The following is a 24,757-nucleotide window of genomic DNA, read 5'->3' as shown; positions in this document are numbered from 1 at the left end:
AAAATAAACTAATATAAATTCATCAAACTAAAAAGGTTTTGCACAACAAGGGAAACCATCAACAAAATGAAAAGACAACTCACTGAATGGGGGAACATATTCACCAACGATACATCTGATAAGGGGGTAATATCCAAAATTTATAAAAAACTTATAAAACTCAACACAAATAAAACAAACACTCCAATTTAAATATGGGCAAAGACCTGAATAGACACTTCTCCAAAGAGGACAAACAAATGGCCAATAGGCATATGAAAAGATGCTCAAAGTCACTAATCATCAAATTAAAACCACAATGAGATATCACCTACCACCAGTTCAGAATGACTATCATCTATAAACCAACAAACAAGAAGGGTTGGTGAGAATGTGGAGAAAAGGGAACCCTTGTGCACTATTGGGAATACAGATTGATGCAGCCACTGTGGAAAACAGTATGTAGCTTCCTCAAAAAATTAAAAATGGAATTGCCTTATAATGCAGCAAATCCATTTCTGGGAATATAGCCATAGAAACCCAAAACACTGATTCGAGAGAATATATGCACCCCTATATTCATTGCAGCTTTATTTATAATAGGCAAGATTTGGAAGCAGCCCAAATCAGTAAATGAGTGGATAAAAAAGCTGTGGTATATTTACACAATGGAATATATAAAAAAGAAGGAAATCTTATCTTTTGTGACAGCATGGATGAACCTAGAGACTATTATGCTAAGTGAAATAAGCCAGTCAGAGAAAGAAAAATAATGTATGATTTCACTTATATGTGAAATCTAATGAACAAAATAAGCTAACAAACAAAATAGAAACGGACTCATATATACAGAGAAGAACACATACTTCAGTTACAGGTTCAATCCCCCAGCCCCCAACCTGGTTGGGGCATGTGTGGAAGGCAACCAATCAATCTCTCTCTCTCTCTCTCTCTCTCTCTCTCTCTCTCTCTCTCTCTCCCTCTCTCTCTCTTTAATATATTTTATTGATTTTTTACAGAGAGGAAGGGAGAGGGATAGAAAACTAGAAACATCGATGAGAGAGAAACATTGACCAGCTGCCTCCTGCACACCCCCTACCGGGGATGTGCCCACAACCAAGGTACATGCCCTTGACCGGAATTGAACCTGGGACCTTTCAGTCCGCAGACCAACGCTCTATCCACCGAGCCAAACCGGTTTTGGCTCTCTCTCTCTCTTTTTCTCTTTCTCTCTCTCTCTCTCCTACCTCCACTCCACTGTCTCTAAAAATCAATGGGAAAAATATCCTCAAGGGAGGATTAAAAATAATTAAGAAGAAAACTCATAAAGAAAAGATAATATCTTTAATAAATGGTTCTAGATATTAATCTGGACCTCTATCTTACACCACTCACAAAAATTAATTTGATAATACAAGATAATACAGTAAAATGAAACAAAACACCTCTAAGACCAACTAAATAATTACCTGCTTGGGTAAAGTTAGGTTGTGGGTGCTCTCACTATAACCAATAGCTGTGAAGAACTTATCTTTTTCCTCTGGAGTCATAAGGTCATCAATAGCTACAAAGAAAAGGCAGTATTTTAAAATCGATTGCTTCAGTTTTACAGGTACAATAAAAAAAAAAAAAAATCAAACCAAACTAACAAGTGCCCTGAAATCAATAAAAACAAATGCTAAAGCAAAAGCACCCAGGTGATTTCCTCTAATATACTAAAATATCATGTCTTTGCTCTTTTAGATCAAGAAAAAGCAGAGAGACCATTAAGGAAATTCAGGTCTCCTATACGGATTTTGAATTCCCTAAGTATTTTAAAAACTAAGAGAAACTTCTAATTAAATATCCATGTAAAAAGTAATAATTAGGAATGTTAAATGTAGTGATTTCTGAATTTAAACTTTCTAAATTTCACACAAATAATTTTTCTCCAAAAAAAAATAATCAAAGTTTTGCTTTAATTTGAAACACAGAAATGTGCCAGCCTGATGTATCTGCTTATATGTTTGCCACATTGAGCTACTTTTATTTCAAAAGTATGTATCCTATATAATAATCCTATATAATAAAGAGGTAATATGCAAATTGACTGTCACTCCAACACACAAGATGGCCACACCCATGTGGATACAAGATGGCCGCCACAAGATGGCCAGCAGGGGAGGGTAGTTGTGGGCAACCAGGCCTGCAGGGGAGGGCATTTGGGGGGGAACCAGGCCTGCAGGGGAAGGCAGTTGGGGGGAACCAGGCCTGCAGGGGAGGGCAGTTAGGGGTGACCAGGCCAGCAGGGGAGGGCAGTTGGGATGACCAGGCCTGTAGGGGAGGGCAGTTGGGGGGGACCCAGGCCTTGAGGGGAGGGCAGTTGTGGGAGACCAGGCCAGCAGGGGAGGGCAGTTGGGGGGGACCCAGGCCTGCAGGGGAAGGCAGTTGGGGGGGACCAGGCCTACAGGGGAGGGCAGTTAGGGGTGACCAGGCCAGCAGAGGAGGGCAGTTGGGGATGACCAGGCCTGTAGGGGAGGGCAGTTGGGAGGGACCCAGGCCTGCAGGGGAGGGAAGTTAGGGGTGATCAGGCCAGCAGGGGAGGGAAGTTAGGGGCAATCAGGCCAGCAGAGCAGTTAGGTACTGATCAGGCTGGCAGGGGAGTGGTTAGGGGGTGATCAGGCAGGCAGGCAGGCATGCAGTTGGGAGCCAGTAGTCCTGGCCTGTGAGAGAGATGTCCCAGATTGGAGAGGGTGCAGGCTGGACTGAGGGACACCCCCCCGCCCCGTGCACGAATTTCATGCACTGGGCCTCTAGTCTTACTAATAAAAGCTTGGGTGGTCCTCACGCCGTGACGCCGTAATGCCCTCATGCCGTCACAAGATGGCTGCGCGCACAGTGGGGGTGGGACCTGGCAGCGGCTCCGTGCGGCTTCCGCAGGGGTTCCCGAAGCCCATGCCTGCCGCAGAGGTGGGACCCCTGGCTCCAGCCTACCTCTTTGGGGCAATCCATCAAGGAGCCCTGGGTGGGTGGGCGGGGTCTACCTCTTTGGGGTGATCGATCGCAGAGCTCCAGCACTGTGAGAGGGCACAGGCCAGGCTGACCCCCCCGCAAGAGCATGAATTTCATGCACCAGGCCTCTAGTATATATATAAATGGCTAATATGCAGTGTCCCCTCGGGAGTTCAATTGGGAGACCAGGAGGTCAATCACTCGCTATGATGTGCGCTGACCACAAGGGAGTGGCGCAAAATGAAGGAAGGCCCTAGCCAGCAGCTGGAAGGAAGGCTCCCACTGGCAGCTGGAAGGCCCCGATCAGCCCTGATTGCCGGCCAAGCCTAGGGACCCTACCCGTGCATGAATTTCATGCACTGGGCCTCTAGTTATGAAATAAAATTCAACTAACTGACTAAGATATAATTTATATAGTTTGTCTTATCAGCATACAATAAATTACTTGACTTGGAACTTACTTTCAGGAATCAAAGATTCTTCATCTTTTTTCTTATATTCCTTCTTACCCCAAAACCCACTAAACCAGCCTCCACGTTTCTCGCCTGTGTCAGTAGACTTGTTCCTTAATTTCTGCCCGGACCGAATCACCTAAAAAATCAAAATTAAAAAACTTAATTAAAGAGTAAATGTCCTCTTCATTTTCAGGTATAGTCAGGTAAAAACAATGCTTAACTTTTTTAAACACTACATTAGGTTAACCATAGTCAAGAAAGACAGTTCCTTCTGAAATGTTTAACATGTGATTAATGTAGTCTATTAATTTACTTTCCACATCTACCAATAGCATTTTACTGCATTTTATTAAGAATTATAGTCAAGGATTCCAGTGATATATCTCCCAAATTTTTAAGTTCAGGAGCCACTGGGACTGAAAGGATAATGCTTCCACATTCAAAAGTCTGGTCACTGGATGAGTAAATGCAGTCCATGAAAGCCAGAGTATACAGAGGAGATTCCTAGAGGGAGAAGAGCCAGAGAATGGGATATCTGGGTATAAGTCTGCACAAACCTCAGTCTAACCTAAGCTTCTTATGTATGAAACTGACCTCAATGAAAGTAGCAAAGGTTCAGAGACCTAAAATGAGATAAACTAGTAAACCATCTGCACAACTCTCAAACTCCTATACTGTTCATGTACAAAACAGACCCAAACCAAAATGCAAAAATTGAAACAAATGAATTGAGATTTGAACCACTATCCATAAAAGGCATGTGCTAAGACAAAAATATCAACAGTTTCCGGAGGATAACAGGACACAGAGACTACACAATATAATATTCAGAATGTCCATAAACATAATCAAAATTACTTGATGTATGAAAACAAAACGAACAAAAACCTTAGAAAATATGACCAATTATCAAGGAAAAGGATAATCAACAGATGCCAATAACCAGATAACCTAGATGTTGAAACTATCAGAGATACTGTAACCATGTTACATTAGATAAAGGAAAATACTCTTAAAGTTAATAAAATGTAAGAATTTTTGGCAGAAAAATAAAAACTTTATACTCAATAGGAATTTTAGACCTGAAAATGGAAATGATAAAGGAAAGAGTAAACTTGAAGAAAGCGCAATGGAAATTTTCCAATCTGAGGAACAGAAAGAAAAACCATTAGTGAAAAAAAAATGAACAAAGCTTCAGGAACTTGCGATATAATATCAAAAGTCATAGATTATGTATATATGGACATACATATGTACATATACATACATATTTGTTATGTGTGTTCATAAAATCATTGTAAGAAATAATAGCTAAAACATCTCATATTTGGGAAACCTAATAGTCAATTCTCAGTCCTCAGGTCAGTTGACCAATCAGATGCACCCATCACAATTGATCCCTCCCTATTCCTTGAAATTCTATCTTCACTTGGTTTTGAGGATTACATTCAGAGAACTTTCCACCTATATCTCTGACAACTTCTCTATGGTGAACTTTACCGGTTCCCATCTCTCTGACCTATAAACAATAGAATGCTACAGGTCTTTAGAGTCCGCTCTTTTCTAGCTACTCTAACCTAGGTGATTTCATCCAATGTCATAGCTATAAATGCCATCTGTGTGCTGACCCCTGCTAAATTTGTATCTCCAACACAGATTTCTAAACTCTACATTCACATATCAATTGCCTACTCCATATATCCACATTAATGTCTAAATGATAGCTAAACTTTATAGGTCCAAAACTGAACTACTCATCTCCTATCTCACCCAAGCTTGTTCCATCTAGTCTTCCCCATCTCATTTCACGGTAACTCCACTTTCCCAACTCCTCCAAGACAAAATTCTTAGTCATCTCTGATTTCTCTCTCTTAAAATCCGAATTTAAGTCAGTTGGGAAATAATGGCTCGCCCTTAAAACATATACAGAATATTTTTAAAATTTATTTTGTATTTTTTCTTGATTTCAGAGAGGAAGGGAGAGGGAAAGAGAGATAGAAACATCAATGGTGAGAGAGATCACTGGTCGGCTGAGAGGGAGAGACAGAAACATCAACAGTGAGAAAGAACATTGATCGGCTGCCTCTTGCATGCTCCCTGCTGGGGATCAAGCTGCAACCTGGGCATGTGACCTGACTGAGAATCCAACCTCCAACGGGGACCTCCTGGTTCATAGGTCGATACTCAACCACTGAGCCCCACTGGTTGGACAAAACATATCCAGAATTTGACACTGAGGCATCACTCCATTGTAACCATTCTCAGCCACACTACCATTATTTCTCAAATATTTCAAGAGCATCCTAACTAATCTGTTTTCATTTTTGCCCTCCTTTTTACAGTCTGTTTTCAAATTAGCAGCCAAAGGAAGTTTTAAAACCTATGTCAGATTATATTATTCTATTCATGAAATGGCTCCCTAATTCAGAGTAAAAACCAAAATCCACAAAAATTTAAAATTGCTTTTAAGACCCTACAGCAAGCATGTCAAACTCAAAGGGTAACTCGGGCCAAATAAACAAGGTTTAAGTTTATGTGGGCCACAAAAAAACAAAAACTTCACTTTTCAAAGAAACATAGGTTTATTTCAATAGAGACATGCTTAATACAAAGGGCTAAAATAAATGAGTAATCATTAACATAAAATAATAGAACATTTTAATAAAAATTAATATATTTTCTTGAACATTAACTTACCAGACACTGATTAACTGCATAAACTAATAAGCGTAACACAAATAAACCTACTTTTCTTCTTTTCCAAAAGCAAAGTATTTCCTGTTGCACACACCAAACCAGTCAGTACAAGACTAATGATGTGGCAATTAAGCTGCTAAAATATTCGCTGCTAGTATTAGTGGAGAGAAATGGTGCGCCTGTGCATAAGGGAAATGAATGCAACATGATTATAGTGATCAGTCATTAGCAAAGGTTGCAGTTTGTTATTAATAACTAGAGGCCCAGTGCACGAAATTTGTGCACGGGTGTGGGAGGGGGGGAATAGTGGTCCCCTTCAGCCCAGCCTGCACTTTCCCCAATCCTGGACCCTTTGGGGGATATCCGAATGCCGGTTTAGGCCCAATCCCTAAACCGGCAGTCAGACATCCCTCTCACAATCCGGGACCACTGGCTCCTAACTGCTTACCTGCCTGCCTGATCACCCCTAACCGCCTCTGCCTACTGGCCTGATCATCCCTAACTGCCCCCCTTACTGGCCTGGTTGCCCCCAACTGCCCTCCCCCGCCGACCTGGTCACCCCCAACTGCCCCCCTGCCGGCCTGGTTGCCCCTCACTGCACCCCTGCCAGCCTAGTCGACCCCAACTGCCAGCCTAGTTGCCCCTCACTGGCTCCCCTGCCGACCTAGTCGCCCCTTACTGACGCCCCTGCCAGCCTGGTTGCCCCCAAATGCCCCCCCCCCTGCCAGCCTGGTCAGCCCTCACAGCCTGCTGTTCAGTTATTGGGTAGTCCCTCACTAACCCCACTGCCGGCCTGGTTGCCCCACACAGCCTGTTGTTCGGTCGTCCATGCTGTTGTTTCAGTCGTGACAGCCCCTGGCTTTTTATATATTAGGATTATGTGTAACAGGATATTGTAAAAATTAAGTTACAAAATTTTTATTGAAACATTTTTTACATACCGTTATATTGGCTGGGCTGAAAAAATATTCGTTGTGGGCCACATGCGGCCCGTGGGCCTTGAGTTTGACATGCTTGCCCTACAGAATCTAGCATCCTCCATAACTCCAACAATCACCAACCCAACTCCTCCACCACTTTACTTTTCTGACCACGTTAACCACCATCTCTCCTCACGCTCACCACTCTACTCCCCTTAATGAGCTAGTTACTAGTATGTTCCCACCCCAAAAATCTTTCCATTTGCTATATTCTTTCTGATTGGTACACTTTCCCTCAGGTATCTTTCTGGTTGGCTCCCTCATCTTCTTCAGGTCTTTGCTCAAATGTATCCTTCTTAGTGAGACTTTCCCTGACCATCTTATTTAAAACTGCAACCCCATTGTGATCTCTGCCTAGCCTCAGCATTCTTTATATTAAAAGCTACATTATTTTTATTTACTGTTTGTTTATTATCATTCTTCCTATTATAATGTAAGGGATTTTTGTCTTGTTTTGTTCACTTCTGAATGCTAATGCAAATGATTATGATGATAAAGAAAAAGTCACTTATTTAGTAATTATTATATGTCAGGCACATAACAATCTAAGTGGTTTACATCAATTATCATGCACTCCTCACAGTAACTCTATGATGTAGGTATATAATACATTAATCCTTTTACAACTGAGGAGACTGAGGCACTCATGTTAAATAGCCAGCCCAAGGTTACACAAGTATTAGTTGGCAAAGCTGGGGTTAAAATCCAAACCATCTGACTCCCAGGTCCACACTCTTTAACCATAATGCTAGTATAGAGATTTCCAAATGGTGTGATGCAAGAATTTCTAAAACACACAACACCTGACCAATGGTCAGGTATACTGACCTCTTTACTCTTAGATTGCAAAAAAAAAAAAGCAACAGACAACACAAGAATATCCATCCAGTGTGAATAAGTCAAAATTGTCAGATTGGCAAAAAATACATTTTTGGTATGCCACAGAATTTTAGTAATTACTTTATGTGTGCCATAATATAAAAAAAATTTGAAAATCACTATGCTAGCATGATGGGCACTCAATGAGTATTTGCTAAGTAAATGAATGCACAAATGTATATGCTTCAATCCCATTCAAAAACAGAAGCATGTGTATCAAGTTCTATCAATGTAAAAAACTAAAACAATATTAGTATACAGAAATGTATTAACAATAGTTATCTTTGGTGTGTGACATAATGAGTGGTTTCTATTTTCTTTTCTTTTTTTTGTAGATCAATATTTTCTAACTTTTCTATAATAAGTTGTATTGCACTTGTAATTCATTTTTTAAATACCAAAAAAGTCATGTTACAGAATAATAGAAAAAACACGAAACAATGCAGACAAGGTGCCAACTGGAAAAAATCAGCATTTATGAAACATTATGAACAGATAGATTCCAATTTTGGGGGGGAAAAAAGAAGAGAAGAGGAGAGAAAGAGGGAAAGAAGGAGAGAGAGAAGGGAAGAAAAAAGATCAGTGAAGTGAAGGAGGAAGGAATGGAGGGAAGAGAAAAGAAAGCAAAGATAAAGTGAAAGAAATGGGGGCTAAGAAGCATAAATAGGTAGGTATGCATGCATGGGAGAAAGACCTAAGAGACTGTATGTCAAAATGTTAACAGTTAGCATTCTGTATTGCTAGAATAATGGATAACTCTTAATTTACTTTCTATTGGGGAGTCAGGGGTAGAGTTCAAAATTTTTGTCATAAAATTTTTTAAAATTTCCCCTTAATGTCACCTTTCCCCTTCCCCCAATATTTCAATTTTTTCCTGAGACAAAATTAAGCAGTGAAAATTCAACCTTTATTCTCAATTAAGTAAATCTCAACAACATACCATGAAACTTACTTAGCTTTCTTGATCCTAGGATTAAAGGAGTAGTCTTAACATGTTTAAAACATAAATTCAGCTAATAAAAATAATTACCTCAACTTGTGCTTGTTGCCTTGCTAAAATTATGTTAAAAACATCTAGAGTCTTCTCCAAATCCTATAAAATAAAGACAAGGAAATTGATCATTAGATAGACTATTTTTTTCTTCAATGATAATCAGGCTTACTTATTAGTCCATGAACAAACAGTATTTGTGATCTAATGAAAGTTTAAGTATAAATTTGAATATGTACTTGGCTTTTACATTTTTAACTTTTGCAATATAAGAATTAAGTTTTCCAAGGCAGTAAAGCCTCAATAAGTATAAAAATAAGAGTTTTAATGAGACCATTACAATACATAGGTAGCCATATATGCAAATGGAAACAAGAATATCTAGGAGGGGTATTATCCTATGGTTCTTACTTCTGACTCCCTCTATTCTATATTATTTTACAAACATTGTACTAAAGGCACCATTATAAAACACAAAATTTTTAAATGTAAAGTTCTGCAAATCACAAGTAATCTAAAGTAGAAAGTGATTTGGGGAATTTACATAAAAGTATGCAAGAAAAGCCCCAGTCATTGTGTTCAGTTGGTTGGAGCATTGTCCTGTTCACCAAAAAGGTTACAGTTTCAACTCCTGGTCAGAGTACATACCCTAGTGATCCCAGTCAGGGCGCATACAGGAGGCAACAGATCAACATTTCTCCCTCATATCAATGTTTCTCTCTCTCTCTCTCCCCCTTCTTTTCTCTCTAAAATCAATAAAAACATATCCTCAGGTTCATTAGATTCCACATACAAGTGAGATCATATAGTATTTTTCTCTGAGTGGCTTATTTCGCTTAGCATAATAATCTCCAGGTCCATCCATGCTGTCTTAACAGATAAGAGTTTCTTCCTTTTTACAGCCATGTAGTATTTTAAACAAAACCTAATAATAGAAACAGAGTCTGATATGTCAGAGGGAAGGTGGGTGGGGTGTACAAGATGAAAGAAGGTGAAGAGAATAGCCAAAGAACGTATGTGCATAGCCCATGCACATAGACAACAATGTGGTAAGGGCCAGAGAGAAAGGAGGGCACGGTCTGGATGGAGAAGGGCAAAGGAGAGAAAAATGGGGGACATCTGTAATAATGATAACAATAACAATAAAATATTATTTATTTATTTATAATCCTCACCCAAAGATATTTTCTTAATTGATTTCTAGAGAGTGAAGGGAGGGAGGAGGGAGAGAGAGAGAGAAACATTGACATAAGAGAGACACATTGATTGATTGATTGGCCTGCACACACCCCTACCAGAGCTGGGGAATTTACAACTGAGGTATGTGCCCTTGATGGGAATCCAATCTGCAACCCTTTGATCTGCAGGCCAACACTCTAACCACTGAGCCAAACCGGACAGGGCAAAAAATAGAATATACTTTTTAAAATATATCCTCAGGTGAGAATTTTTTTAAAAAGTAGTCCTAGTGACCTGGGTGTCAGGTGCTCTAAGTGTTATCTTATACACATCTCACAACTCTGTAAAACAGATATTGTTCCCATTTTGTACATGAGAACATGATACCTGAAATGTTTAGAAACTTGATACTTTTTCTAATATATAATACTGGTGATTGTCATATGCTTCATAATAATAGGAATTCAATTCTTTTTTAATATATTTTTATTGATTTCAGAAAGGGAGAGGGAGAGAGAGATAGAAACATCAATGATGAGATAGAACCATTGATCGGCTGCCTTCTGCATGCCCCACATTGGGGATTGAGCCCACAACCGGAGCATGTGCCCCGACTGGGAATCGAACAGTCACCTCCTGGTTCAAAGGTGGATGCTCAACAATTGAGCCACACTGGCCAGGCAGAATTCAGTTCTTTACATTATGAATTTGTGGCAGAAAGTTATATAATCAAAGTCAGATGATATTAAGCAATTTGTTTTTCTATGTTTCAAAGGGGGGTAAGACTCTTCTTATCTTGAGAATAGAGCTGTTTTTTATAAATAATAATTTGAAGTATTTTTAAAAAGCCACTAACAAACCTAATAATATACACCTCGCTAATAATAAGCAGATCTAACACTGATTTTCTATACATTATTACAAATACCAAACATATTTCTCCAAATCGTTTACAGTAACCTCATTTTATCTAATATGAGGATGGGTGAGAAGGATTTTTCAAAGAAGATAAAAATTGGGGGAAAATACTGTGCATTTTCCCATAAATTTCTCTCAAAAACAGATCAACTCTATTCTTTCTAAAATCATATTTTAATTCAAATTAAATTTAGAAAAATTAACATTAAAGGATGATTTAACAAACAATACCTTTCATCAACATATGCAAGATATACCTGAATTTGTTTCTGTATTTCTTCTGGGACTTTAGTCTGGGTCAGCTTGGTTTTGTAGGCACATTTATAACTCTTGAGCAACTGCCTGTGATTTTTTATGTTACTCCATGACCACATATGAGTACACCTTCTTATATGAACTTCAAGAATAGAATCAATTGCATATTTCCACCTGCAAATCAAAAATTTTTAATGCACATCTGAATATAGAGGTTTAAAAAAATAGCTTTGATTTTAGACCTAACCTGTTATACTTTTTGTTATTAACTGTTTTCTTGTAAGAGCTCAATAATAAGAGTTCAATTTCCCAGTATAATTTTCTGACTTAAATAAATTATGAAATGAACAAACCACTCCAGAAAAAGGGTTTATCAAAGCAAAATCATAAAGACACAAAATGATATGCTGTGCAAAATTAATAGCATCCAATATGGTTAAAACATTGAGTCCATGTCGATGACTAAAGTGCAATAAGACCAAAAAACATTGAAAGTCTTGAGTACTAAATTAAGAATTTGGAAATAATCTGGGAGCAGAAGTACAACAGAATATATATGAAAAAAAGTAACAAGGACATAATATAGAAGATAACACTCTCATGTTTATATAAAAGAAAAAAGTGGCTTCATTACGTGGCTTTAAAGATGTCTTAACTCTGAGAGTCCCAAACTATATGATTGTATGTTTCTTATTTTAAAAAAATAATTCTAACTTACCATTGTCGACCATTGGTATGAAGTGGTAAATAAGGTTTATATTTCCTGTAAGGGGCATTTCTAACCATGTAATCCACTGACTCCAAAAGGTCAATCATACTTAAGTACTATTAAGACAAAAACAAACATATTGATTAGATTGCACATATGAGTAAACATTTAAGTAAAATAAAGCTACTTAATCGGCCATATGACCACCAATATAACAATTCTGTGTGTCTGGTAAATAGCTCAAATAGATGAAAACACACACACACATAAGGACTGTAGGTAAGATAAAGAAAGGGGCAACTCTAGCTTCTTTCTCTTTGTTTTTCATAATACATTTCTACCTAAGGGTTACCATATGGCTATTCAGCACTTAAAATGTGGATAGTCTGAATGTAAATGTATTCTAAGTGTAAAATATACCTCAGATTTCAAAGGCTTAAGGAAAAAAAGGATGTAAAATACCTTAATTTTTTAAATTGAATGCATGTTAAAATGATAATATTCTAGACAGGTTAAATAAAATGTTATAATTTTAATTAATTTCATCTTTTGTTTTTACTTTGCTAATGTAGCTACTAGAAAATTTTAAGTTATATCTATAACTTGCATAGTATTTTTATTAGACTACACTGGGTTAAAAGCTCAATTAGTTAAATCCCTGTCCTCTTTTCACTTTCATTTCTCCAGGTCTGTTATCCAAACTCCCTGGGCATATAACCAAACTTGAGAAACAAATTTTTAAAAAGCTGCCAAAAATAACTGTTCTAAAAAATAAGTAAATAATGTTGAATATAAGACTGCCTGCTATTAAAATCTGAGGAAGAAAAACACATTAAAATCTCCATCAACCACTGGGAATTAGATGGAAATAATGTCATTCACTATAATTTGGTAAGACTCTGCACTAATAAGGAAAATATCCAATAAAATAAAACTATTTCTTAAATTTGATACTTTCCAAAAAATATGTATAATACATCTATTTTTAGGAGTCAAATATTAACATAAGAAACAAAAAGGAACCATCAGAATATTGGAGAAGGAATAATCACAAAGAACAAAAGCAGTCGAAATTCAAGGCTTGTCAAAGTTAGAAACGTCCAACTGAATCTTACCTGAGGTTTGGTCAATTCGATGGCAATATTTTGTACTTCTATGCTCCAATCAAGTTTGGGTGTTTTGAGCTCTGTTTCTGCATAAGGATTCATGTAGAGTTTTGCAGAGGCTGATATTGGCTGGAAAACTGAGAACACATGAGAAGTAAGATAACCTCTATATGCTCTTACATATGAATGACTATAAATAATTTTAAGAACACTGTTACTCTGAAAGTAAAAAAATATATAAAAAATATGTTTAAAAAAAGAACTATCACACCCCTATGTTCATAGCAGCACAATTTAGAATAGCTAAGATTTGGAAACAGCCTAGGTGCCCGTCAGCAGATGACTGGATCAGAAAACTGTGGTACATCTACACAATGGACTACTATGCTGCCATAAAAAAGAAGGAATTCTCATCATTTGCAGCAACCTGGATGGAATTGGAGAACATTATGCTAAGTGAAATAAGCCAGTCAATGAAAGAAAAATACCACATGATCTCACTCATTTATGGATAATAAAGAACATTATAAACTGATGAACAAAAAGATACAGAGACAGTAAAGCATCAAACAGACTGTCAAATTACAGGGGGAAGGTTAGGGAGAGGTGGGGGAGATAAGAAATCAAACGAAGGACTTGTATGCATGCATATAAGCATAACCAATGGACACAAAACTCTGGGGGGTGAGGGCTTGTATGGGTGTGGGGTGGGGGGAGGCAATGGTAAGATATGTACACATATAATACCTCAATAAAAAATTAAAAAAAGAATGTAAGAGGAGAAAAAAAAAAAAAAAGAACTACCAAAAAATATTTAGGTATCTATTTATCTGCATAATACCAACAGTCAAACTCAATGGTTAAAGTGGAATCCCCAAAGAGAAAATTGGGGTCCTATGCTTCTAAATAAGAAATGTGCAAAATACGGACAATCTATTCTTGGGAATTCACACTCTGTGTAAAATTAGGCTTCTGTTCCTTGCCTCAAGACACTTAATGATTTTATTATGCATTTAAAATACTAATACAACTCTTCCCATAACTCCGTGCGCTCGCCCCTCCCGTTCTCTTTCCGCCATCGGTCTGTGCCGCCACAATGGTGCTCCTGAATGTCCTGGCTGATGCTCTGAAGAGTATCAACAATGCCGAAAAGAGAGGCAAACGCCAGGTTCTCATTAGGCCGTGCTCCAAAGTCATCGTCCGGTTTCTGACTGTGATGATGAAGCATGGTTACATTGGCGAATTTGAAATTATTGATGACCACAGAGCTGGGAAAATAGTTGTGAACCTCACAGGCAGGTTGAACAAGTGTGGAGTAATCAGCCCCAGATTTGATGTGCAACTCAAAGATCTAGAAAAATGGCAGAACAACTTGCTTCCGTCCCGTCAGTTTGGTTTCATTGTACTGACAACCTCAGCGGGCATCATGGACCATGAAGAAGCAAGATGAAAACACACAGGAGGGAAAATCCTGGGATTCTTTTTCTAGGGATGTAATACATATGTGGAAATAAAATGCCTCAAAGGACAAAAAAAAAAAAAAAAAAATATAAAATACTAATACAAGGTAAGAAACAAAAAAAATTTTTTAATCCTCACCATAGGACATGCTTACAGAGAGGGAGGGATGGATGGAGGGAGGGAAAGTGGGAAGAAGAGAGTGAGGAAGGGAACTGAGGGAGAGAGGGAAGGAGGGAGAAATATCAATTGGTTGCCTTCCATGGGTGCCCCGAGAGGGGGTCGAACCAGCAACCCAGGTTTGTGCCCTGACCAGGAATCAAACCGGCAACCTTTCAGTGTACAGGACAGGGCTCAACCGAGCTACTCTGGCTGGACAGTACGAAACAAAATTTGATTAATTTCTGTCTTATTTAATCACTGCCAGAATTTAGGAACAGAACCATGAATAAAATTTATGTAACCCAGAAGAAAATTGCTTACTACTTTACAATTTTCAAAACAATCACTGCATATATTCTTAGAATAAACTAAAGAAAATGTTTTTCAAAGTGAGAAGTAGTATGAAAAGGTGTATTAGGATAACAGAGCAAAGTAAAGTGATAATTATAACTTATAATACTATTAAAATTATGTAAATTGTGATACCTTATAAAGTGTTCACAGTTTGCATAATAGTATAAAATTTCAACTAATTTAGAGGTTATTTATAAGTGAAAGATGCCTAAGAATAAAGTTGGAGAATTTTCTGAACTAGTCCTTTCACGAGTAAAAATGCTTTCACAAACTAACAGCATGTGAAAACCTTGTCATCAGTAAAGAGAGAGGCCACTGAACATAAAAGAGAAAGTGCCAACTCTTCTATAACAGCAATCCTATCTAATAATAGACAAATATGCAAATTGACCATACCTCAGAAACACCCACAAGCCACGCCCACAAGCCACACCCACCATCCAATCAGAGTGAGTATGCAAATTAACCCAAACCAAGATGGCGACAGCCACAGAGAGCAAGGTTTCCTAGGTAACAGAGGAAGCCAAGCTTTCCACCTGCCCTTGCCAGGCCTAAGCCTCCACTCAAGCTACAAAGTTCCAATTATAGAAGGTAAACAAATTCAAACAAATGGCGGCAGAATGGAGCTTGAGAGAGCAGGCCAGGGTTGCCACCAGCAACAGGGGAAGCAAAGCTTTCCGCACACCCTGGCCGGGCCCACTCGCTTAAGGCAACAAAGTTTCAATTATAACCCCAACACAAATGGCTACCGGCCTCGGATGGAGCCCCAGGCTTGGCTCCGCTCCAGGCTACAAAGTTTCAATTGTAGAAGGAAAATAAATTCCAGATACCAGGGCCTCCGCTTGCGTTGCCAGGGGGCGTGGCCCGCCTGCAAACCACCACAGACCCCTCGCTCAGGCCACCCCACACCCCAAGGGAACCCCCACCTGATCCAGGACGCCCTTCAGGGCAAACCAGCTGGCCCCCACCCCTGTACCAGGCCTCTATCCTATCTCATAAAAGAGTAATATGCAGATTGATCATCACTGCAACACACAATATAGCTGCCCCCATGTGGTCAAAGATCCTGCCCCCATGTGGACACAAGATGGCCACCACAAGATGGCCAGCAGGAGAGGGCAGTTGGGAGGCACCCAGCCTGCAAAGGAGGGCAGTTGAGAGGGACCAGGCCTGCAAGGGAGGGCAGTTGGAGGTGATCAACCCTGCAGGAGAGGGCAGTTAGGGATAACCAGGCCAGCAGAGGAGGGAAGTTGGGGGCAAACAGGCTGGCAGCAGAGTGGTTAGGGGGTGATCAGGCTGGCAGGCATAAGCAGTTAGGGGCAATCAGGAAGGCAGGCAGGCAAGCAGTTGGGAGCCAGCAGTCCTGGATTGTGAGAGGGATGTCCGACTGCCCGTTTAGGCCCGATCCCGGTGGGATCGGGCCTAAACGGGCAGTCAGACATACCTCGAGGGGTCCCAGATTGGAGAGGGTACAGGCTGGGCTGAGGGACAACCCCCTCCATGCACGAATTTCATGCACCGGGCCTCTAGTCAGCCATAAAAGGATATGAAGAAAACAATAGTGAACAGGGTGATATGGAATACAGAGAACATGGGCATAAAATTTGAGGATGAGCATAAAGGGATATAGTAAATGTAAACAAATGAATAGCTTCGGTAGACTAATAAAATGGAAATGGAGAAAACAGATGAGATAAATAAGCAGGAAGATTTGTTAGAGATCTATTTTAAAAGAAATAAAGGTGAGGCTGCCAAGGAAAACTCACATAAAACAATCTCTAATGTGGTTGGTTTGTCTTAGCACTGCAATAGTGACATGCTAGGGGTGAGACTGAATACCAAGATCTCAGAGAAATAGTTATAAAGCAAAGCAAAGAAAACCTAATTCCTAAAACAAAGAAGGTGATAACAAGGTAAGAAGGAAATGTGGAGGTCAAAGGGGGTTAGCTGTTAGGAGTGAACAATAGCCACATTGTCCTTGTCTTCCTTATTCTTCAGCAGTGTGTGTGTTATAATCTATTCCTAAATAATTAGCTATAATCCAAACATGCTATATCATAAAATTAAGGTATAAAATTAATACTTTCTCTTTGTCAAAGTAATTTTATCAGAAAAAGTATACTAAAATAAAGTATTTAATACCAGGCTTCCTAAAATATAAAATAAACTTTTACCATTACTTACTATATTGATGGCTTGGTAGAATATCATTACTTGTAGGAATTTCACTTTTCAGATGATCCTTAACAAAAAAATTGAATTATAAGAAAATTAAAAATAAAATATTGAGCCATATATACAAAAAAAAATACTTGGTCTTACATCAGTACCTTTATTTCCTCTTTGTAATTAGCATTCCATCAAAAAAAAACACTAAAGTTTATTTACAAGTATATTTCTTTAGAATAAAATATAAAAGTATATAATTTTTTAACTCTAAATATCTAGAAATATTATAACATTGTGTTCCCCACCAGTAATCCATTAGAAAAAAAACACTAAACATTATTTATAGATATATTTCTTTAGAATAAAACATAGAAGAAAATTTTTTTATAATTCTAAATATCTATAATTATAACATTGTGACTTTAAAATATATATATTTCTATATAAATGTCTATGAAATGAGATCTCAAACAATTTCTAGACAAAGGCAAATTATTTGTGTTATAGTATCTGAGAAATAAGAGATACAATCTTCAAATTAATTCAGTTCCAAAATTCAACAATTCTTTACTCCTCTAAGTAAACATGACTAACACACTGAAGTTTTAAGTTAATCTTTCGCTGTTCAAGAAATTATCACAAATGCCTAAAAGATTTTTTTTATTGATTTTTTTTTTTTTTTTTGAGAGAGAGAAACATCAATATGAGAGTAAAACATCAATTGGCTGCCTCCTGCACACCCCCTACTGGGGATCAAGAGTCCGAAACCTGGGCATGTGCCCTGAATGGGAATCGAACCGGTAACCTTTCAGGGCACAGGACAAGGCCAATCAACTGAGCTCCATTGGCCAGGGCTAAGAATATATTCTTTAGATCTGAAAGTATCACCTTTTTTTTTTTTTTTTGTACTAGCAATACCACTCTTTTTTTTTTAATATGTTTTATTGATTTTAGAGATAGAGAAAGGGAGGAGAGAGAGATAGAAACACCAACATTGATTGGCTGCCTCCTGCACACCCCTGACAGATATTGAACCCACAACTCAGGCATGTGCCCTGACTGGGAATTGAATTGGTGAATGGGTCGCTGCTCAACCACTGAGCCACACCAGCTGGGCAAGGTATCATCTTTCTTGACAATACTCTTCAAATAATCATTTTCATAAAACACCACAATGTAACCAGATGCTATCAAAATGGTGTAAAAAATCCTAAGCACAATTTTGATTCAATAGTATAGGTTCTCATCTCACTACTTAATGAATGATTTCACAAAGATCTTCAAAAACAAAAGTGCTTTTCAAAAGACAGAGTGGATACCAAAAACTGTGTTTTATACTTCTGATTTAATTATATACAACTTCAACAAAAGACTGATAGCCTGTCTTCATTAAGGATCTCCTATGTAAACAAATATAGTGTAGTTAGCTCTTCCAGATAAAAACAGAAATTACCAAGATCTGCTCCCTTGATCCCTGGTAAGACATGCTGCAGTTTACGTTCCAGTAGGCACTAAGGCTATCAAGTCGGATAAGCTATAAAAGAACAATTGAAAGAGGTCAAGCAACTAACACATTGAAGTTATGAATAAATATTAAAATATTATTCTCATGTTCAATATCCCAAATTATCCAATTGCCATTTTGAGTTTATAAAGGAAAAAAAATAATGCAAAAATGGAGGAAATAATTGCTTCTCAGCCTTTTGGCTAAGATCAAGTGTAAAAATGGGGGGAGGGTTTGTATATTATTCTCAGACTTTATTATTAATCCAGCATTTGCTAAATTGTGCTTCCAGGAACACTACTTCAAAGGGAATTCATTCATACAATTATCAAATATTTATTGAGAATTTAGTATTTAATGGGCCCTGTACATGTTCTGCTAAAAAAAAGATATGTTTCCTCCAGTGGATAGGAATGGGTGTTTTGAGGGAGGAGTGAGTGGAGTAGATTCTATAATCAACAAGGTGGGGAAAGCTACTTACTCAATACACTCTTGAATGTTCACAATGTTTATTAGTATATTTAAAGTATTCTGAAGTTGTGTAGTTTAAAAAAATTAAAAATGCCTATTAACTATGTACCAAATGCTTAATACTTTTAGTCTGTAATCTTACTTGACCAGAGAATATTTTTCTACAAATCTAATAATACCTCAATTACCTAATGCTCCATAAAATACAATCTGGGATATGTTAATTTTATGCATTTTCTTTATATGTTAGGTGAAGAACCTAAACCTCAAAATAGGTAAGTGGTTTTGTTTTAGAAGGTTACACAGTAAGTAGCAGTGCCAAAACTGCTCCATCAAGGTTTCTTTAAGAAAATACATTAAGTTTATATCTAGGAAATTCAAGAAATGCTTAATCCAGTCTAATACCTTGTATATAATTTTGTCTGCTTCATTTAACACACATGGAGTCCAGTGTTCATTTGCAGTCTAAAAGAAAAAAAGAATTGTGAAATGAAATATATATACGTATATATCTCAAAATAATACTCTAACATTTGTAAATTATAACTAAATAACTTAGGAAGAAAACACATAGAGCTAATGTTAGCTGCTGTTAGCAATCTGTTTCTTTATAACTTTACGACAAAAATCAAAGGAATAACAGTAAAAATAGAATTGAAGAGGTTCTAATTTAAATAAGTTAATTCACCCACAAAATAATTATTGAGTACTATGTGTCAGAAGTATGGAAGGAATTGGGTATGAATAAAAACAGAGAGCTTGCCTATAATCTATTGAAAAAGGTCCACTTCTTTTTTTAAAAGATCAAATAAATAATTATTGCAAAGTAAGAAGAAAACCAGAATATGGAAATCGAAGAATGACCATGTTTCCAGAAAATCAGCATGGTCAACAATACCAAAAGCTGCAATATAATAAACTAAATTAAACTTATTTGGCAGCCAGGGCATTACTGATGAACTTGTTAAGAACAGTTTCAATGGAGTAGCAGAGTCAGAGTACAGTAGGTAGTGAGTCAACAGGAGGTGGGAAAGAAAGATAGCAAAGGTAGAAAATTCTCTTAGAAAGTTTCCTTAGAAAGAAAAGAAAGAGAAGGCAGGTAGTTAGATGGGGCCTGGATGGAGTGGGAAAAGGTTAAAAAACAGGCTTTTTAGATAAGTATCATATGATCTCACTCATTTGTGGAATATAATAAACAACTAATGAACAAAAATAGATCCAGTTGTAGAAGCATCCAACAGACCATCAAACCTCAGAGGGAAGGTGTGGGTGGGGGTTGGGGGGCGTGGGGGGGGGTGAGATATCAACCAAAGGACTTGTATGCATGCATATAAGCATAACCTATGGACACAGACAATTAGGGGGGGGGAGAGCGTGAGGGCCTGTGCTGGAGGTCAGGGGTGGGCTGGGAGAGATCAATGGGGGGAAAGGAGACATATGTAATACTTTCAACAATAAAGAACTATAAATAAATAAATAAATAAATAAATAATAAATAAATAAATAAATAAATAAATAAAGCGGGCTTTTTAATTTTGCTGTAAAGGAGATACTTGCATGTATTTAAATGCTTACAAAAAGAAGTGGGGTGGAGGGTGAGAGGAAGGAAAGGCTGAGGAAGAGGAGTTGAAGATTTAGGAAAGAGAAAGAAATGGATGGAAAGAAGTAAGGAAGGGAAGCAAAGGGGTAAGGGGAAGGCTCCTGAGGGCATGTGGAAGTATAGGATCCAGATCAGAGGTGGGAAGATTACCTATGGAATTCAATTACAAATGGAAAGATACAAGAATGATATGGATACAAAAAGAGGTAAGTTTGCGGTTGTTATAATAGGCAATGTAGTAGTTGAAGCAGGAAATAAATGAGCCAGCCAATGTGCCAAATGCTTTACACAAACAATCTCACTCAATCAACACTAAAATATAGATACATTTTATCAGTACTGTATTTTATTTCCTGTTGCATCAGTGACTGAATGAACATTAGACAGCAGGAGACCAACATGGTAACCAGTTACAGGTGCTTTCATCAAATATTAGGTGTACCAGTTAATAATGCGGATTTTTTTCAATAGATGTAGTTACACATATGTTGATATATCTGCAATTTGATATGCATGCTATTTTGTTGTATTGACAGCAAGCTTCAAAACTTCATATGTCAAATTTGGTGAAGGTGTTAACATCATAGAAATTTTTACGCTTAAAAATGTCAAATTTCATGACAAAAAAAGAGCATTTGTGGGAAGTTTTTACTCATTACTTAATTTTGAAGAAAAAGTTATCGTATACTTCAGGAAGCTAATGGTGAACATGCTCCATTTCAAGATACTTGTGAGTGCTGGTTTAAACACTTTAAAGGTGATGATTTCGATGTGAAAGACAAAGAAGGTCCAGGTCAACCGAAAAAGTTTGAAGACCAACAATTACAAGCATTATTGGATGAAGATGCATGTCAAACTCAAAAACAACTTGCAGAAAGATTAAACGTTGCTCAGCAAACAATTTCCGATCGTTGACAAGCAATGGGAGAGATTTTAAAGGAAGGAAAATGGGTGCCAGATCAACTGAACAACAGACAAATGGAAAACCGAAAAGTCATCAGTAAACTGTTGCTTCAATGGCACGGAAGAAAGTCTTTTTTGCATCGAATTGTGACTGCCAGTGAAAAGTGAATTTATTTTGAGAATCCCAAACGCACAAAATCATAGGTTGATCCAGGTCAACCATCAACATCAACTTCAAGGCCAAATCGCTTCAGAAAGACAATACTCTATATTTGGTGGGATCAGGAAGGTGTGTTGTATTATGAGCTTCTAAAACCAGGTGAAACCGTTAATACTGATCACTACCAACAATAAATAATCAATTCGAACCAGGCTTTGATCCTGAAATGACTACAATGTGCCAGAAGACACAGATTATATGAAACAAGTAATTTTGTTTCATGATAACACACCATCACACACTTCAAAACCAGTTAAAGAGGCATTAAAAGATCTTGCCTGGCAAGTATTAACCCACCCACTGTATTCACCAGACCTTGCTCCTTCAGATTACCACTTGTTCAAATCCATGGCACACGCATTTTCTGAGCAGCACTTCAAAACATATGAAGTGGAAAACTGGGTCTCTGAATAGTTTGCCTCAAAACAAGAAAAGTTCTATTGGGATGGTATCCACAAACTACCTAAAAGATGGGAGAAATGTGTAGCTAGCAACAAATATTACTTGGAATAAAGCACTTTGATGTTTCTCTTGACATTATCTTGTTTTCTTTGATTACAAAATCCGCCATTACTAACCGGTACACCTAGTATAATGAGGAGCATAAAATAAGGAATGATAAATTCACAGAGGAAGGTAAAAAAGGAATGAAATAGCAAGGTAATAGCTTACACAAGTATTAAAACCTGAATAGAATTCCAGGCAGACAAAGGGAAGGGTATAATATCGACAAAGAAAACAGTATAGAGTCTGAGCAAAGATACAGAGGGGCCCAAACAACAGCACACACTAAGACAGGTAGGCATCATTCTCATGCACAAGTATGCCTGTCTGTCATCAGTCAATGGCAGTTATTGGTTTCATATTTTTTCTTTTGTCTGCTAGAAGCTCAATGTTAAATACCATGCTCACTTATGACTAATGTTAGTCTAAAATTTCTGGAACAAGCATCTCTCTACCTTTCACAACACAGATTCTGGTCTCCTTAAAGATATTCTTTATCAAAAGCTACTTCAAATTCATTTTGGAAACATGCAGAGGACAAACAGTATATTAAACACTAGCTTCCAAACTCCCTTTCCTACTTCTCTAGTTCTTTTTCTTTAATGTTTCTGCTTTGGCCTTCAACTCTATGTATCTTTACTTCTCTGCATGCGTGTTTCCTTCTTAAGGCCTTCATGTAAACATGTCCTTTTTCTCTTTCTCTGGCAGTCCACTTCTCTTTCAATTTTTTTTTCTCTTCTTTCTGTACTAAGCCCTATCCATATAACTAATCATAAGGCAAACATGTACTCAGTACAATTTACTGTTCACTGTCCTTAACTTTAAAACATTTCCTACCCCTTAGTTGTCCATAAAAGAAAAAAAGTCTAACCTGGATATATACACATGCTATCCTTAAAGACCTTTAAGAGAAAAGCCAGACTACATTATAAAATACTTAATCATAATAAATTACTGATATAGATAGATATAAATATAAATATAAATATAATATAAATATAAATAGATATATAGATGTAGATATAGATATAGATAGATATAGACATAGACATAGACATAGATATAGAGATATAGATATAGATATCAGTATGGTACACACGTACATATAAACACATAAACACATATAAGCTATTTGGAAATTCCATTTACCTAACCAAGAATGAGAACATGACTCTATGGGAATTTATCTTCCCCTACTTTCCCACATGGTTAAGAGACAGCTTTTCATTCTTTCAGAATGTTTGCTACTGTGTTTGGATATTTGTTAAATTCGAAGACAAATCAAAATTAATTAGAGAATGTAATAGCATCACTAAAAATTTTGAACTTCTGGAAAAGCTATAGAAAGATTATACATAAAAATAAAATAGCAATTTGTAGCAATAGTTGATTTTAGGCAACACTCCCTATGATTTAGGAACAATATTTTACAGGTTCCACAAATATTTAAAATAAGTCCAACATTACCAACAAACTAAGTTCTCCCAGTGTGACACCAAATGAAAGGGGCCGCTTTGGATCAGTAACCTATCAAAGAAAAAAAAGTAACATTAAAATATACTGATGGTGAAGGTGAATCCATGCTCCACTCTTTACGATAGGCAACACAGGGCAACTAGTTTACAAATAAGTTACACAAACCAAATGGATATGTGGAAAAGAAAGAGAAGGAAGCCAAAACATGACTGGGATTATCCATATTTTATAGGCATGATACTCATATACCTTCCCAGTGAATCTCTTTTCTTAGTATATGAAAAGACTAACTACAACTAAACATATTCTTGTCTAGATAGTTACAAAGAGAGAGTGTCTTTATGTATAACATTAAAGATGTTCTTCATAGATAAATAAAACAAAGGATCACAGGTAAAAACAATGCCACTAAATTATTTTTGAAACAGTTAAGATTTTCACATTTAGAAATGTGAACTGTCTCTTTAAGCTTTAATTTTCTTGACACTTCAAAAATTTTCTGTTAGAAAATGCCCAATACTTAATTTCCCTAGTCTCTTAACCCCAAATCTACCAATGTTAAACTTTTGTTTTATTTCTGATCTTCAATACATGTTAAATTTACACACAATAAACTGTACCACTATATGAAAATATCATTGTTTTAGACACCTTAAAGATGTCCAAAAGTCACAGGTTTTTGGCTGTAAGAGGAACTAGAGAGTGAAAAAAAAACATAATGTTCTAAATCATCCAATAGTGACTCCAGAGTTTAGTCATATAAAACCTCCTCAAATAGGAAATATGCATGATCCGGT

General features: G+C 37.2%; 2 protein-coding genes across 2 annotated transcripts in view; one reads left to right on the top strand and one right to left on the bottom strand.

Moving 5' to 3' along the window:
- VPS13C (vacuolar protein sorting 13 homolog C) overlaps positions 1 to 24,757 on the bottom strand; it is a 177,107-nt gene that overhangs the window by 114,918 nt on the left and 37,432 nt on the right. The window contains exons 7-16 of the mRNA XM_054716188.1: positions 23,952 to 24,011; positions 19,663 to 19,722; positions 18,736 to 18,816; positions 17,298 to 17,355; positions 13,149 to 13,276; positions 12,043 to 12,149; positions 11,327 to 11,498; positions 9,012 to 9,074; positions 3,432 to 3,561; positions 1,449 to 1,543 (exon numbers count right to left, since the gene is read on the bottom strand). Of these exons, the coding sequence (XP_054572163.1) occupies positions 1,449 to 1,543; positions 3,432 to 3,561; positions 9,012 to 9,074; positions 11,327 to 11,498; positions 12,043 to 12,149; positions 13,149 to 13,276; positions 17,298 to 17,355; positions 18,736 to 18,816; positions 19,663 to 19,722; positions 23,952 to 24,011 (954 nt within the window). The remainder of the gene's footprint in view (positions 1 to 1,448; positions 1,544 to 3,431; positions 3,562 to 9,011; positions 9,075 to 11,326; positions 11,499 to 12,042; positions 12,150 to 13,148; positions 13,277 to 17,297; positions 17,356 to 18,735; positions 18,817 to 19,662; positions 19,723 to 23,951; positions 24,012 to 24,757) is intronic.
- Positions 14,221 to 14,664, top strand: LOC129149148 (40S ribosomal protein S15a-like). Its single transcript, XM_054716186.1, has one exon. It carries the CDS (start codon positions 14,236 to 14,238, stop codon positions 14,587 to 14,589), a length of 354 nt encoding a protein of 117 aa, XP_054572161.1. The 5' UTR covers positions 14,221 to 14,235; the 3' UTR covers positions 14,590 to 14,664.

The sequence above is a fragment of the Eptesicus fuscus genome, chromosome 5, assembly GCF_027574615.1.
Source record: "Eptesicus fuscus isolate TK198812 chromosome 5, DD_ASM_mEF_20220401, whole genome shotgun sequence".
Taxonomy (NCBI): Eukaryota; Metazoa; Chordata; class Mammalia; order Chiroptera; family Vespertilionidae; genus Eptesicus; species Eptesicus fuscus.
Note: the sequence above shows the minus strand (reverse complement) of the source record. Positions and strands in the feature narration are given on the sequence as shown.